Source organism: Gopherus evgoodei, chromosome 11 (assembly GCF_007399415.2).
Source record: "Gopherus evgoodei ecotype Sinaloan lineage chromosome 11, rGopEvg1_v1.p, whole genome shotgun sequence".
Taxonomy (NCBI): domain Eukaryota; kingdom Metazoa; phylum Chordata; order Testudines; family Testudinidae; genus Gopherus; species Gopherus evgoodei.
In genome coordinates, this window is record NC_044332.1 from 9586765 (window position 1) to 9601859 (window position 15095).

Here is a 15095-nt window from a genome sequence, read left to right on the forward strand (position 1 = left end):
GCAAGTTGAGCTAGAGCATATTTTTAAAAACACACATCTGATCTCAATTTAAAGACTGCAAGTGACAGAAAATCTACCTCTCTAAGTAAGTTGTTCCAATGATTAATTCCCCTGTCAAAAGTTTGCACCTTAATTCAGTCTAAACTGTCTAGCTTCAGCTTCCATCCATTGGATCTTGCTCTGCCTTTGTCTGCTAGGTGGCAGACTAGATCATAATGCCCCCTTCCGCCATTAGAATCCATCGATCTGACATGACAGAGCTGGGTACGTCACGTGAGGGAACCAAGAGCAGTAAGAAACATGGAAAATTCACATAAGATACTACAAAGCATTTTATTTTTCATAAGAAATTGAGGTATACAGTTATAGGTATTCTTTTGCACAGCACGCAGGCTAAGTGACAACAGTGTCCAACTCAGCTGGAAAAGGCACTGCTTGGAGAATACAAGGCTCCCACAAGCTTCATTTTGTCACTGGAAAGAAACCCTTGCTGTACAGAGATACAAATAAATAGCTGGTAACAACACAGGAGGCCTGAAATTACTCATTATGAGGAGACTGTACAAGTTTTTCCGCACACAGCACAGACAAGCTTGCCTGGCTGTCTGAGAGCGTACAGTAAGATTCCTAGGGAGAGCACAGGAGGGGTGTATTACTGAGCCCAAGTGGGCAGGTGTTAGACATGAGAAGAAGCCCAATGGGACACAGAAAGGAACCGAGAAGAATGCTGCTGAAATAATGAAAGAGGCGGGGGGTGGGTGAAGGGCACAGTAAGAGCACACTTGACAACAAGAGGAAGAACCCATTAACTGCAGGGTGTTCTGTTCAAATTTAGAGGAAAAACATACTGCTGAACTCTGAAAATGACGGTTCCCCTTTTTCTTAAACAGACCTATCGGAGACCTCACAGAACCACGAGCCAGATCAAAACTGCAAGACAGAAGTCTACCTGATGCACACCATGAACAAAATATTGCATGTAGCCAACTCTGAACAGTGAGAGTGTCAAAGATGTTAGACAGGCTTCATTTTTGTGAAATGTTTTCTCAGATGACCATTGCACCCTCTTCTGCCCACACTGCAGTTAATGTAACAGCTCCCCATGCCACAATGGCTGACAGAAGGGGGTACCCCACGACACCGCTTTCATGTGCCCTTGCTGAGTGTGACATTTCAGTCCCAAGGGAGAGTGTCACCTGCATGCAGCTGTACAGGTTCACTTGGGAGATTTGATGGTGACGCAGAATTAAGGGGAAGAGCAAAGAGTCCGATGATTTTTATAATGGCTGGTCAGTTTTGGTATGTCTGAATCCAGGGATGAAGTCACACCCTGTAACGCTTTCAACATGCACCAGGCCGGGAGTGGAGGGGGAAAAAGATACTCCATTCTGTTCCCTCTGTGCAGCTGCAAAACACCCTCAAGCCTAAACAAGCAGCTCCATGCTTTGAAAAGTTCTTCTGGCAAAGCAGGAAACTCCTCAAATGCTGTTTATATTTGCCTTGATTTGAGTGAGTTTAACATGGGAGAAAGGTGCTGACTGACAGCTCTATAAAATGAAGCCTCCTGTTTAGAGAGAACACGTACATGACAGGCAGTGCTCGCTTTCCCTCACAGCCCCACTAACCAGCTTTGGGGGTTGCCAACGTAGTTCAGTCTTTATTGCGTTTTAGCACAGACCTCTCTGCCAAGAATTGCTATTAAAGGTGCTAGCTGTGACACTGGTCTTGTTCTGGTAAAATACCACCTATCCTTCTCTATTATGAATATGAAATGCATTTTTTTGTACCAGTTTCAAATAGTAATTTTTTAACATTTCATTTTCCCTCCAGAACTGCACATTCTGTGCACAATCTGCAGCCCTCACAAAGTGCAGGTTACAAAACCTAAATGTCCTCCTTGTAAACAGATACACTACAGTGAGTCAAATAAAGCTGAGAAGAAAATAACCATCTGACATAGGAATGTGGTACAGACTTAGCTATGTTATAGATAAAACACTTAAAAAACAAACAAAAACAAACTGTTTCAAGTTTTTTGAGTGAATACACTTTTTGCTGCCTCCAAACAATGCTTGGCCTCTTCAATCTCAATGAAACATTTAGAGAGTGAGTATACTGTCCTGGCATACAGTTAGACCAAGAAACCGAATCCTTACTTCACTTCATTTTGACCAGTTATATTTGGTGCCTGGTCAGGAGAATGACCACGGTATTGCTACCCAGTTGTGCCTTAAACCTAGACTCAAGAGCTAACACCAGGAAGCGGAGGAAGTGGTAGCTTGGCTAGAAAGTGTGTTTCCTCTGAGTGTTCTCTTGGTTTGGTGAAAACTTACCACTTACTGCAGTCCTTTGGAGTGGTGTTATTAATAAACAATTTTCCAGTGGGTTGGCTGTTCACAGTTTCTCTCTTTCTCACCACAAAATCGGTTGTAAGTGGTCCTGGGGTCAAATCCCAGGATCTCCCTTTCCTCGTGAATCCGGAAGGAAAATGTTGAAACCGAGGTGCCAGTAAAATACCTGTGAAGGAAAACAGAACTGGTTATTGGAGAAGGGTTTGTTTTTAAGATAAAAATAATGGTCTTATCAATGTGTAATCTGTTTATAATGAGTTATCTGTAATCAGAAACACAGACATTACTGCATCTCAGTCAGTCGCATTATTTAGGTTTACAAGATTCAATAATTTTAAAATCTGACTTCACATACAAACCTAACAGACATGGGCAAAAATCAAACTAGCTACCTAGCATGTGCACAGATCCATTGGTCAATAATTGCTATTCCTCCATCTTTGTAGAGTTCTAGCTCCTCCCAAGTGGGTTCAAACCTCACCATCTCAGGCAGTAATTTCTTGAGCTCTTCAGTCTCTGAAAGGAAAAAAAAAATACTATAAGCCACCCGGCACAGTACTGTTTGAGAAAATGACGAACCTTGTCCTATACCTACATTCCACTGAACAGTGGACAAAACTGGCAGAAAGATTACAAAGCAGAGGAAGCTCAAAACTGACCTAGGATTTGTAAAACACTTCTTGCTACATGACTGGGCGGTTTTGGGGGACAGGTGCCAAAGAAGGCATGTTAGACACACATTGCATGGATGAGATAGCAAATGCTGATGGAGTGAGGGGGCCTGGAACTGATGGACCTGGGACCACTAGTCTCACTTTCAAACCCTACAGAAGCAACAGACAGAGAATGATTGCACATCTAGGTTATATGTCACAATGGCCTCTCCTCTCCGTGCTTTTTTAATGTCACCGTGGAATCATATAAAGAACAGTTGCAGTGGAAATGGGAAAGAAGAGGAAGAAAAGACATAAATAGCCTCCCCTTACAAGGAGAGACTATTAAAAACAATGTGAGATGTTTTCCTGTGCATTTAACGCATAAGAAAGGTGCTACTTTGACGGGTCTGGAGAAAGAGTCTTATTCTTTCCCAGAACAGGTACAGCATGGCCAGAACCTCCCTCCTTTACCAATGGGCCTCATCCCTACCCATAAGAGGCCAACACTATGGCTGATGAGAGTTCAATCTCCCAAAGCTGCTGGTTATAGCTAGTCACGATGATAGTTTGTGCTATGTGGACATCTGCTCCTGGGAACCAGACCAGAGCATCACGCTTGTTTCATGCAGATGGCCAAACAGCCTGTGTGAAACACTCAGTGAGTACTTTCTAGGCACTACCTATTTGGGCTGGATTGCAACGGTCAGCACGGAGATGAAAGGCTCCAGCCCCCCTTTCAATTTCCTAAGCTGTTCACTCTCCCAGGAGGGCTATCGATATTCAATCATCCATGAATATGAAGTGACAACTGTTGCCACAATGACCAATCTCTATTGTGAAGTATGACCAAGGATTAAACAGGGTTGGAAAGCTGCATACCCTCCACAATGGCATCAGTAGCTATGAAAACTCTCTTAAGTTTATGCTTTTCCATCAGGCTGCGTATTTTCTTCACTGCTCCATGAAGGCTTGGCACATCTTCTCTGTGACCCCAGATGAAGTCTTTTCTTCTGAGGTGAACTCCAAGGTATGGCCCGCCTACCGCAGTGCCCAGCTTTACCTGTCAGAGAACAATCAGCACACGGTGTAATCAAAATGCACTGGTATCAACTCAGAATGAAAAGGGTTTTGAGTACATGAACACTTGCGCTGCAGTAGGTAAAGCACTGTGTTAATCCAACTAAAGCGAGGTGTTGTAAGGTGTGTGTTGACAATATTTTGTAGCACTTACAGCTGATTACTGTGTTTTGATATCTGGCAGCAATGAATAAATAAAACAGGCAAGATGGAGAGAGCTGTTTATAAAGATCTCAAATTTATCATCAAAGAGGGTGCTCATTAGACTAAAGCAGCGACTGACAGTTCTGAAGAGAACATTGCTCCATCCAACAAGATGCAGAACAGACAAAACGGAAGAAGTAGCCCGTCATGGAAATGGGTGTGGCAAACTGTGCTCAAAGCAGCACCCTGGAATCCCCATATTCACCACTGTCCTATAACTATGATGTGTTCTGTACAATGTATGCTTGCGAGGTATCATTTTAAAAGTCTTGATCTGTTGAACATTAATATCCTGTGGATTGTATGTGCTATTAATGTACGGGAAGTTATGAAGGTTTGCTATGTGTGTTTGTAGCGAGGTGAACACCCGCTCCATCCCTGAAGCGGTTGGAAAAGCCCTGCAGAGGGCTGGGGCTGAGCAAGGGAGTAAAACCCCGGCTGACTGGGGGAAGTGGCTGCAGCTGGGGCCATGCTCCAAAGTGAGCAACTGGGCCTTAAAAGAAGGACAGGGCAGGCAGAGGGAGGAGTCTCTCTCTGACTTGAGAGGGAGACAGGCCTGGTTGCTGGGGAACTCACCCAGGAGACCTAGAGGGAGGCAGGGCTGGGGAAAGGCCTTGGGGTCTGGGAAGCCCTAGCAGCAACTCCCCAGGCTGCAGGGTCTGGTCCTAGGCCCACATAGGTATTGGGCTTGCAAAGGGACAGCTAGAGGGTGGGTAAAGGCAGCCAGTCCAGACCCCTTGTTACCTGTGACGATCAGCTGATACACTGCAGTCTGCCCCAGGGTGCGGGGGCTAAACAGAGACTGGCAGTAGCCATGACTGAGGCGACGTGAGGATAAGAGGTGGGGTTCCCTGGGTGGGGAAACCCAGAGACTGTAGGGTACTGCAGGAGGCAGAACCCTGAAATAAGGGCACTGGGGTCCTGGGAGGGACACAGGGGCCAACGGCAAGCGGATCACTGGCCTGCAGAGGTTGCTCCTGGGTCAAAGAGCTAATTCCCAAGGACAACCAGCAGGAGGTGCCGCAGGGGTGAGTCTGCGCCATGCTACAGTGTTACTGAAATATGTTGTGAGGCTGGGAACATCCACAACCAGCCTTTCAGGCGCAACAGTGGAGGAGCCAGACACTGCTGACAGCCCATTAAAGGACTCCACACTCCCAAGGACTATCCCTGAAACCATATACAGTGGAGACTTCTTCAAGAGAGCACAGCGACAATGGAGACTGCTTCACTCATAGCAAAGGATCTTTCCAGCAAGCTGGAAGAAACTATAAAAGAGGGAAAGTGACATCATCACTTGGCCTCACTCCCCCACAACAAAGACTGAACTGGGGAGGCAGTCCCAAGCTAAAGGAGAGTTCCAGCCTGTGTATGGAAGATCTGTAACCTGCTTGTATGATCTATCCGGGTGAGACTGCTTGATTCAAATCCTTGCTAGTTTACAGAACACAGATTGTGATTTTACTTTTATTTCTTAGGTAACCAACTTTGATATGTACACTTATTACTTATAATCACTTAAAATCTATCTTTCTGGAGTAAATAAATCTGTTTTTTGTTTCACTAAAAACAGTGCATTTTGGCTGAAGTGCTTGGGAAAACTGCTCAGGAACAAGAGCTGATGTATGTACTCTCCACATTGAAAGAGCGGTGGACTGGGTTATAAACCTATACTGGTCAGGCTTCTGACCAGAGCAGGTCGGTATAGCCCTGGGGTCCTCAGCTGGAGAGCTGGGAGAATTGGCTGGAGCCTCTCTATTGTTAGTTCATGAGTGGCTAGGAGAAGCATTCATGTAACTCAACTGGGTGTGGCACTGCGCATGGTTGTCTGTGTAAGTGCAGTACCTGGAGAGGTTTGCAACTTGTCACAATATCACAGTATCTGAGGGAACCCAAGTTGGTAAGCCAGTGGGCTCAGTGGTAAGCCAGTTCCAGGTTGCACCCAGGGAACCCATCACAGTGGGATCATACGAAACCTTGCAGTGCTGTTATCTCACACAGAATTCAGTCAACAGGAGCTGAACTGACTGGGCAAACTTCGTTCCAGAGCGTGGAAAACCTTGGAAGGGCAAAGAGACTACAGATTCAGAGTGCTAGAATCATCACAGTCATAGTTACTTCCCAATCCCTCTCAAAGCGCAGTCAAAATACTAAACAAATCTATTGGATACATCTGCTACAGGAAAAACAGACTACAAACTACTTTACCTTCATCTGTGTCCAGTCCTCATTGTAGTCTGTCCTGTCGGCCTCATCAGTGGAGTGAAGGTATTTCCTCCTAAACTCATCCCCCACCACACGCAGGTGTTTCGCAAACACCATACTTCGACGAGTCTGTCAGGATGAGAGGAGATACTGAGTGACTGTCTGGGAGCAGGGAGAGAGCTATAAACACGTACATGTGAGAAGCTGCTTTAATTTAGAGCTCCTGGAATGGGGTTACTTTTAACACATTCCAGCAATGCTCCAAGGATAACAATTTCCAGCATTTAAGGGTACTTTTAACCAAACTTACATCCCATATACACAACTCATCACTGCAGGAGTGTTTCAAAAGTGCCTTTTAATAGCTAGACCTATAAACTGGGGAAAGAGTAGAGATGTATCTACCTTGTAGTTTAAATTTAGTAATTTTTAATTTTTGTAGAACACATTTCAAAACAGATCAAGTATAGTATTTATTTTACTAACAAATGTGTTATCAGCACCCTGCCAATGACTAGTGCATCTGTTACACAAGTGTCCACAATGTTTACGTTCCTTGTGCCAGCCAGGGTCTGTCAGCCATTCCCCACGGTAGCAGAAAGATCTAAGTGTTAACACATTGGTCATTAAACTAGGAAAGCTCAATTTAGAAATAGTTTCCAGTGAGGTTCCTGTTTATTAAATCCAGCTGAAAAGAGGTCACAAGTGATTTGTCCAGGGTCACACAGTGAGTCAGTCAGTGGCTTAGAACATACATAGCTCCCTGTTCCTTACTCTAGCCATCCCACCATATGGCTGCCCTGTCAAGTGAAGAAGGCAGTTCTGTACCAGATCAAGTACAGAAGCAGTGCCGCTCATCTTCTGGAAAGAAAAATGTGGAAAGACTTGTTAACTTGCAAAATTACTACTGGAATTAAAGAGGCTTTAAGACATATGCCTCTAGCCACCCAAAGCCCCAATCACATTAAAAGGGAAACTGGCAAAAATGAAGCGATTCTCCATACCTGAGGGTATTAATAAACTTCAAATGTGTTTTGTGATACAGTTACCATCTGGAATTGAGGCAAAGCAAAAGTATCCTTGTCAGTACAAGCATACAGTGCTAAGGAACTTCTCTGTTACTGACTTCAGTTAATCACAATAATCAGAAGTTTGGTCAAATTCTTGATTTACAAGCAAAATGATTTTCCCCACTGAGCAATGAACACTGCATGAAGAGGCACTGAGGATGTTCGAATTTATTTTCAACACAAAAATCCATTGGCACTTGGCATAAAAGCTTCTCTTCTCTCACCAGAGCGGTGAGATTCAGACAGGGCTAGTCTAACCCCGCAGCTGCCCTGAGTTAGGGACCGTGGATAGCCACACTACTCCAGGAGCAGAGCGAGAACGGCCTGGCATTCCCAGGAACAGTCACTCAGGTCTCCTTTCCCCTTGCTCTAGCAATGAGGGGGCTGGTATGGCCTCCCTTTTCCTGTTACGGCTGATTGCCCTGAACTCCAGCCACAGCAGTAGGCTGGGCACACAGAGAGAGCAGAGCCAGGGCTCCTTCCTCTCCATACCCCCTGCTCGCAGTGTGGAGAATCAGGTGAGTAGCCACTAAGTGAGCACTCTGCTGGGGGATTGTTCATCAGTGTGCCCCTCTCACACCACCACCACAGGGCAGCCCTCCAGTGCCAGTTTTTTCTCCACCTGTTATTGTAATAAATAAATAACAGAACACAACGCTGAGAAATAGGCCAGCACAAAGCGGAAACAGAGTGTTTTACTCCAAGAGGCATGTGAGACGTATACACAGAAGTCAATGTAAACATCCCCCCATTGGCTGTGGCGGTGCAATACATCAGAGACTTTGATTAGAGAATCTGTGGCCACCCTACTCCCACTGAAGGTGCCAGTGCTGTTATGTCTTTGGCACTTGCATTCTACATTGTGTCAGCTTAATTCTGTACATAGCACTTATGTACTGGGAGATTAATTTCAATGATCACATGGTCTGTGAGTGCTCTCGTGCTACAAAATACATAACAGAGAAGAAAGTGTGAACCTTCGCTGTAGTAATTTCAGAAGTTTTCCTCCTCTGTGCCATTGGTTATTCCTCCTTTACTAGGAGTATTCATTGCAGACTTGTGGACATCATTAGCAGTGCAGTCATCTTTGACACGTAACCTAGCTTTTCTCTTTCCTTCTAGTTTGCTATGGTCTTTAAAAGCATTCCTTTTGTTGGGCTGCTCTCCACGGGCAAATATGCGGAGGGACTCAGTCCCACCGATGTTCTTCTTCAACACCTTCCAAAAGAGGAGACCACCGAAAGGGCCAGAGCCAGAGATTGTTGGGTTCCCCAGAATCATTGTAAGGAGAACTCCCTGCCTCCATATTACCTCTAAGGCCCAAGGATTGCATTCATGGGATAGCACTTCCCTTTTCAAGACTAAACACTGCTACTCCTAACCCACCTTGGGATGTCTTTCCTGGTACAGAACCATATAACCCACCCTTCGACCACTAAGATCCTTCAAACTAGAGTTTCCGGCAGCAAACTCAAACCAACTTCTACTGAAGTCAACAAGCATCTTTCCCTTGACTTTAATGGGAACTAAATCCAGAGCTATGAAAAAAACCCAAGTGCCTATTATTCAAGTGTCTCTTCTCTGAACCCCTTGTTTTTGAACTACATCACTGAAATATATACAGGAATATAACATATATAAAAGTATTTTGACACTAGAAACTTTAGGCTCCAATTTCAATCTGAAAAAGAAAGCTATTCTAAAAGGTTAAAAAGGACATGATGAGAATACTAAAGTTCTCAGTCACACCACTTAGGAAACATTAAAGCAACTAGGAGTCCGGTGGCACCTTAAAGAATAACAGATTTATTTGGGCATAAGCTTTCTTGGGTAAAAAACCCACTTCTTCGTTGCATCTGAAGAAGTGGGTTTTTTACCCATGAAAGCTTATGCCCAAACAAATCTGTTATTCTTTAAGGTGCTACCAGACTCATTGTTGTTGTGGATGAAAACTAACATGGCTACCCCCTGATAATAAAGCAACTGTACCTTCTAGAAGCTCAGAAGGAAACAGGAATGGCTGGAGTGATGAGTGACTGGAGACAGCAGTGTGACTCATTCATAAAATCAAATGTCATTGAATGTTCAAGAGGGGAGTGCATGGAGTTGCATTGTTGGGGATGGGGCGCTGATTTGTTACAGTCTAGAAACATCTAGAAAGTGGGTGGGGCATCTGTTAACATGGTTGCTCTACAAAGTGGACAAGTCATCTTACTTTCCAGTCTTTGTGGAGTTGAATTCATTTCATAGCAGTGTCTCATTTCAACTACAGTAAATGTGAAAGCGGTTGATCAATACTGAAAATGGGTGATTAGTGTTCAGGGATCCTCATATCAATGAATTAATTTATCTGACTCAACATGCCTGAAGATGAAGGAAGTGATTGGATGACTGAAGTAATAAAAATAGACAATTTTTCTAAGTAATTCTTCTAAATAGAAACATTGACAAGAGAGATCACTCTGCAAGAAAACTGCAGTAAACTCATTTCTTTGGATCCTTCACGACCAGATGTGTCACCTAACGAAATCTTGGCTATTGGAGTGGAAGAGCACAACACTGATGATTCTGATGATTGGGCAAGTGAGACATTTACAATACTGCCATCATCATCAAAATGTAGCCACAATTATTTAAGTTCCTGATCCTGATATTCCAGCAGCTCTTCAATGTTCTTCTGAAACCACCCTCAGTCTCAGGGATGGATGACTGAAAAAAGGATTGATGCCCCAGTTCTCAGTGACACTAGGGGGGAACTCTCAGGTAGGCTGTGCATCTGTATTTGCATTCAACTAGTAAGTTGAAATATGAGACTAGCACAAGGAGGACAAAACACAGCACGCATTTTACACAAAAAGGGACTCTACAGAGAGGACAACACTTACAAAAGGAACTGAAGGAGGTTTGGACAAGCTGCTGACACTACTGTCACAGGTTTCAGAGGGGTAGCCGTGTTAGTCTGTACCAGCAGAAACAACAAGGAGTCCTTGTGGCACCTTAGAGACAAGTGGGTTCTAGCTCACGAAAGTTTATGCCCAAATAAATAAGTTACTACTGTCACAGTTGCCATGCAATTCTGCCTTGACCCAATTAACTGGAATCACACAAGGATAAAATCAAAGGGGCATTTCAAAGATGCCATGTAACCTTTCCATTGTTGCAGGCGCAACTGATCCCAAATAAAAAGGTGACAGGAGGAGCCCAAAACAGGATGATGATGGAACAGTGCTGATGGAATGTAATCATTAGTTTCCTTTTCTTCCATCATTTAAAAGTGGAGATCCAGATTTCTACCTTAGCAAGGATGTTTGTATCTCACAAGTTTGTTGCTTCAAAATGGTGCAAAACTGTGAGAGTAAACTCGTAAAAGACCTGCATGCCTGTCTAGCCAGCACACTATTTATCATGCAGGTTTTTAGCACTTAACAAGGTCAACACTTGGTAATAGAATATAGTAGGTGCAGAAAAAAAAAGTGATACACAAAACAGTGCTAGAAACCTAAGTAGTTAGCAGATATGAGAACCTAGGAACGTGTTCTTTTTGTAGAATTGCAGGCTCTTTGCTTTGGCCAACATGTACAACTTTTTATGTGTGAGAAATAAAGTAGCTGATGATGGGAATCACATAATACGAGTTTTGTGTTCATTGCATAAAACTTGCAAACATGGTAGTCAGCTGGATTGTGTTGGTGAAAAAAACCAACAACTCTCTTTGGATGAGACTCCTAGCTATTGACATGGTACGAACGCTAATACTTCAAATGTTGTCCCATTTACAGGACCTGGATATCTGCGCTGTAACCCCCACACAAGTTCAAATCTCATGCACTGGGATCATTTTACACCTCTTCTATATTTTGCTACTGTGATAAAACCAACAAACAACATCAAGTCAGATGTTTTATCACAAGTGAGTCTAGCTCACAAGAACAGATACTGTCACAAAAAAATTATAAAATTATAAAGCAACCACTACTCCAGAAGAGTAACGGAATTCATATGGTAAACATCTCTCTAATTAAAATGATGGCTATTAAAAAAGCTGTTTAAAATAAGAACATTCTCCAGCAGATTATGAATTTTGATCAAGCAAATTTAGGCCTTAAAAGTCTATAGTGCCCATATGAGAGAAGATACATTATGACACAAATGGGTTTTATGTACTATTTTTTACAGATTAGTATTCAGTCTTAGAAATTATGATCAATCCACATCTCTTTATTATGGGGAAAGTTTTCCCTCACAAGTAATTCATGGTTTATTTTTTCTGAATTACCCAAGAAAATAATTTGTTAACTAGGACTACTCATGGGTTTAAGTCAAGCGCCTGTGTGTTTGCAGGATCAAGGCTTAGGATCATAATTTGTTTGCTCTCTCCAGCAAGCTCACCTCCTCTTGAAAATTAGAAAGCAACTGTAATTATCTGTAAACCAAACCTGGCTAGATTTTTAGATCTAAGAAATTCATGCACCCATACCAACTGAACTGTACTGTCTGAATTGTGTACATAAATCTAGTTTAGCTTCACAAGAAACAGGAAAATAGAGATCATTCAGTACATGACATCACAATCACTGATTCAGTGATGAAAACATTAAAATTCCAACCTTGATGCCTCCCATTAAAAGGCTGTGGTTTAGAATTTCTGAAACACTCAGGGACTTAACTCTACTCCCAATGAAGTCAGGAATTTGGCCATTGTTAAGCATTTTGGAAAATCCCACCTGAAATGTTTATAGTCTCAGGCCTGTACCTGTAAGGAACTCTGTGATCAGCATCCTACTGACTTCAACTGCGCTTCAAACAGGAGCAGAAGTCCACTCACAGAGAGCTCCTTGCAGGAGCGCGTGAACATTCTATATGTCTGGCACATCCTGCTCCATCAGCTGGCAATATACAACATACAGATCATCTACAAGATTGGCTGCTTCTTGGACTTCACAGCAAAATCATTAGCAACAAACACAGTCAATACTAGGTTTTTATTAATATCAAATAGAAAATCTGGAGAAGCTAATTAGAAAATACTCACATTCCAATAATCTCTCCCTCCGTAGTGGTCATGAAGGAGGTTTTCAGCTCTGTCTAACATCACTGACCTGTTAAAAATCATAAAGTTGAGTACAATTCCCTTAGAAATATAACTTGCATTACTATGTTTCCTTATACAGTAGCGAGGGAAGCAAAGACTGCCCTCTGTGTGCATAGTAAACATTAAGCGAAACACTTTCCTCAGCATGTTGTATTTACAGCAACAGGTCCCTAAGCCTATTTGGTATAAGGAAGGCATTTCCAAATTGTGGCTCAGGGACCACTAAGGGCTGTCTTGTCACACAGCGCTGGCTCTCCTCATTATTGACTGCTAAAATTAATTAAGGTAATGAAATATAAATAAAAACTCTCCTAATATTACGTCCCATCTAGGCACTTTACTCCTGGGGGGATTCTTTGCCAAAAAATTAAAAATTCTGCATATTTTGTCAAAATAATGCAATATAATCCCATCAGTTTTAATTGTTTTGGTAAATTTATTTAAATTACAATACAGAAAAAAAAGCCACAATAACTATTCAGCATTTACTAAATACATGAAAGTTAATTTGCAAATACTTGGTAGCTAATACCCTGCATTCCAGTTATAATCCTGGATTTTCATTTAAATTATACTAGAGAATAATAAAAAAAAAAAGAAGTAGAACCTCATTTTAAATTGCTCAGACTTTCACACATGAAAGTCATATTGTCCTGGACCTGGCGGGGTACTTTAGGAAGTGCTTGCTTCTGATAGTCCTGACATTTTTTGGACTGCTTGGTAAATGTTTTATTTGCCCTCAAAGTCTTTTTTTTTTAAATAGGTAAATAAAATAAATCCGGAGCTGTAAACTATCCTATTGTGTGACTTTGGCACAGGAAAAAAATGAGAAAACAATAGATCTTCAGAGCTGATTCCCTTACTCTAGCAACATAGGGACCTTAAAACTTTTACAGGTTTTATGTTCCTGGGGGAATTGACTAAGTATAGCAACAGTTACCTAACAGTAGGATCATTAACAATGTTATTAAGCAGGCAGACTGCTACATTTCTGCCTCAGAGAATGAGAACAATTAACAAACAGGCAGGCTGCTACACTTCTGCCTCCAGGACAGAGCCTTCCTCCTGGATAATAAAAAGACCTACCCCTCCACACCCCCAGCAAGCCCCAGTAGAAAGCAAGAGGGCAGAATCTCTTTGCTTGTTGGCAGGCATGCACACCCAGCCCCGGCCTCTTACGGCGATAAGCATCTCCCCTGCAGGCATGCATGCCAAGCTCCCTCTCACCCTGCAGTGATTTGCATCTCTGAGGCTGCTCCAGGCACTCTGGAACAGACGTGCTGCCTGGGCTGCTGAGGAAGAGGCGCGTGTCCCACCCCCAGATTTCATGTGCATTTTTCTGTGAGGGGGGCACAGAAATATGTGGGCCATGTGAATTCTTTGTCCCCACAAGGGCCCAGAATTCTGGCAGGAGTACCATGTGTGGTCCCGTCGTAGCCCTATGACAGCTACTATAAGCGCTACTCCTGACAGAATTCTGCGCCTCTGTGGGAGGATGGCGGGGGGGGGTCTACATTTGTGGACAGGGTAGGGAGTGAGCCACAACTCATCTCTCTAAGGTAGAGTCTATACTCTAAAAACATTTGTGAGCTCCTTGTGTGACAGGACCAGCCCTCAGGAAGCAAACAAGAGAACATCTCCAAGGAAGAGAAGATCTGGTCACCCTCGGACATTTTAAAGGACACTGAGTAAACTACCACTAAATAACTGGACAAATTCAAAACTGGAAATAAGATGCAAATATTTAACAGTAAGAACAATTAACCACTGGAATGACTTACTGAGGGGCGTGTGAGATTCTCCATCACTGATCATTTTAAAATCAAGATTAGAGTTTGGGGAAGCCAGAAATATATGGAAGTTATTTAGGTTTGTAGAATGAGCACACTAAGTCTGATCCAACTCCCACAGAAGTTTTTCCACTAAAATGATAAGCAGGTAAATAGTTTATCTTAACATTTAAATTTGAGTCATTAGGTATCAAAGTTAAAATCCAATTGAGCAGTTCACATCCCTGACAGTCTTTGTTTTAGGTCTTCTGCAAACTCAGGAAGATAACATAGCATCATTTATGCTTGGCTTACACTTGAAAGGTTGTCTTCTGAACCATACAAGGTAGATACTTAATTTCAGTTTTTAAACAAAAGTTGAGATTCTGGGAACAATTCTGTGGCAGAGGGGTAGTGTCTGTGACAAAATTCATGACTGCAGAATCAAGAAACACACGGGGCCACAATAATATATATTTTAACCTGTTCATAAACTTATGGTAAGGTTCTGTTTTAGCTTAAATTGACCAAGTTTTGTATCAGCCCAAAGGTGATTTAAAATAAACTGGAACAAAAAAATTTCTGAGTTATGAAAGAGTCACAAAACCAAACCAATCACAACCTCCTCCTATTTCCTGCTATAAACAAATGTAAGATCTTTGAATATTACA

The 15095-nt window shown here is 42.6% G+C and overlaps 1 protein-coding gene across 2 annotated transcripts in view; it reads right to left on the reverse strand.

The window, feature by feature from the left end:
* Positions 1-314: 314 nt before the first annotated feature.
* POFUT2 (protein O-fucosyltransferase 2) overlaps positions 315-15095 on the reverse strand; it is a 38348-nt gene continuing 23567 nt past the window's right edge. For both annotated transcript variants that reach the window (XM_030579970.1, XM_030579969.1), the window contains 5 exons: positions 12596-12662; positions 6497-6622; positions 3887-4067; positions 2744-2867; positions 315-2517 (listed from right to left, as the gene is read on the reverse strand). In XM_030579970.1, the coding sequence (XP_030435830.1) occupies positions 2364-2517; positions 2744-2867; positions 3887-4067; positions 6497-6622; positions 12596-12662 (652 nt within the window). In that variant the 3' untranslated portion in view covers positions 315-2363. The remainder of the gene's footprint in view (positions 2518-2743; positions 2868-3886; positions 4068-6496; positions 6623-12595; positions 12663-15095) is intronic.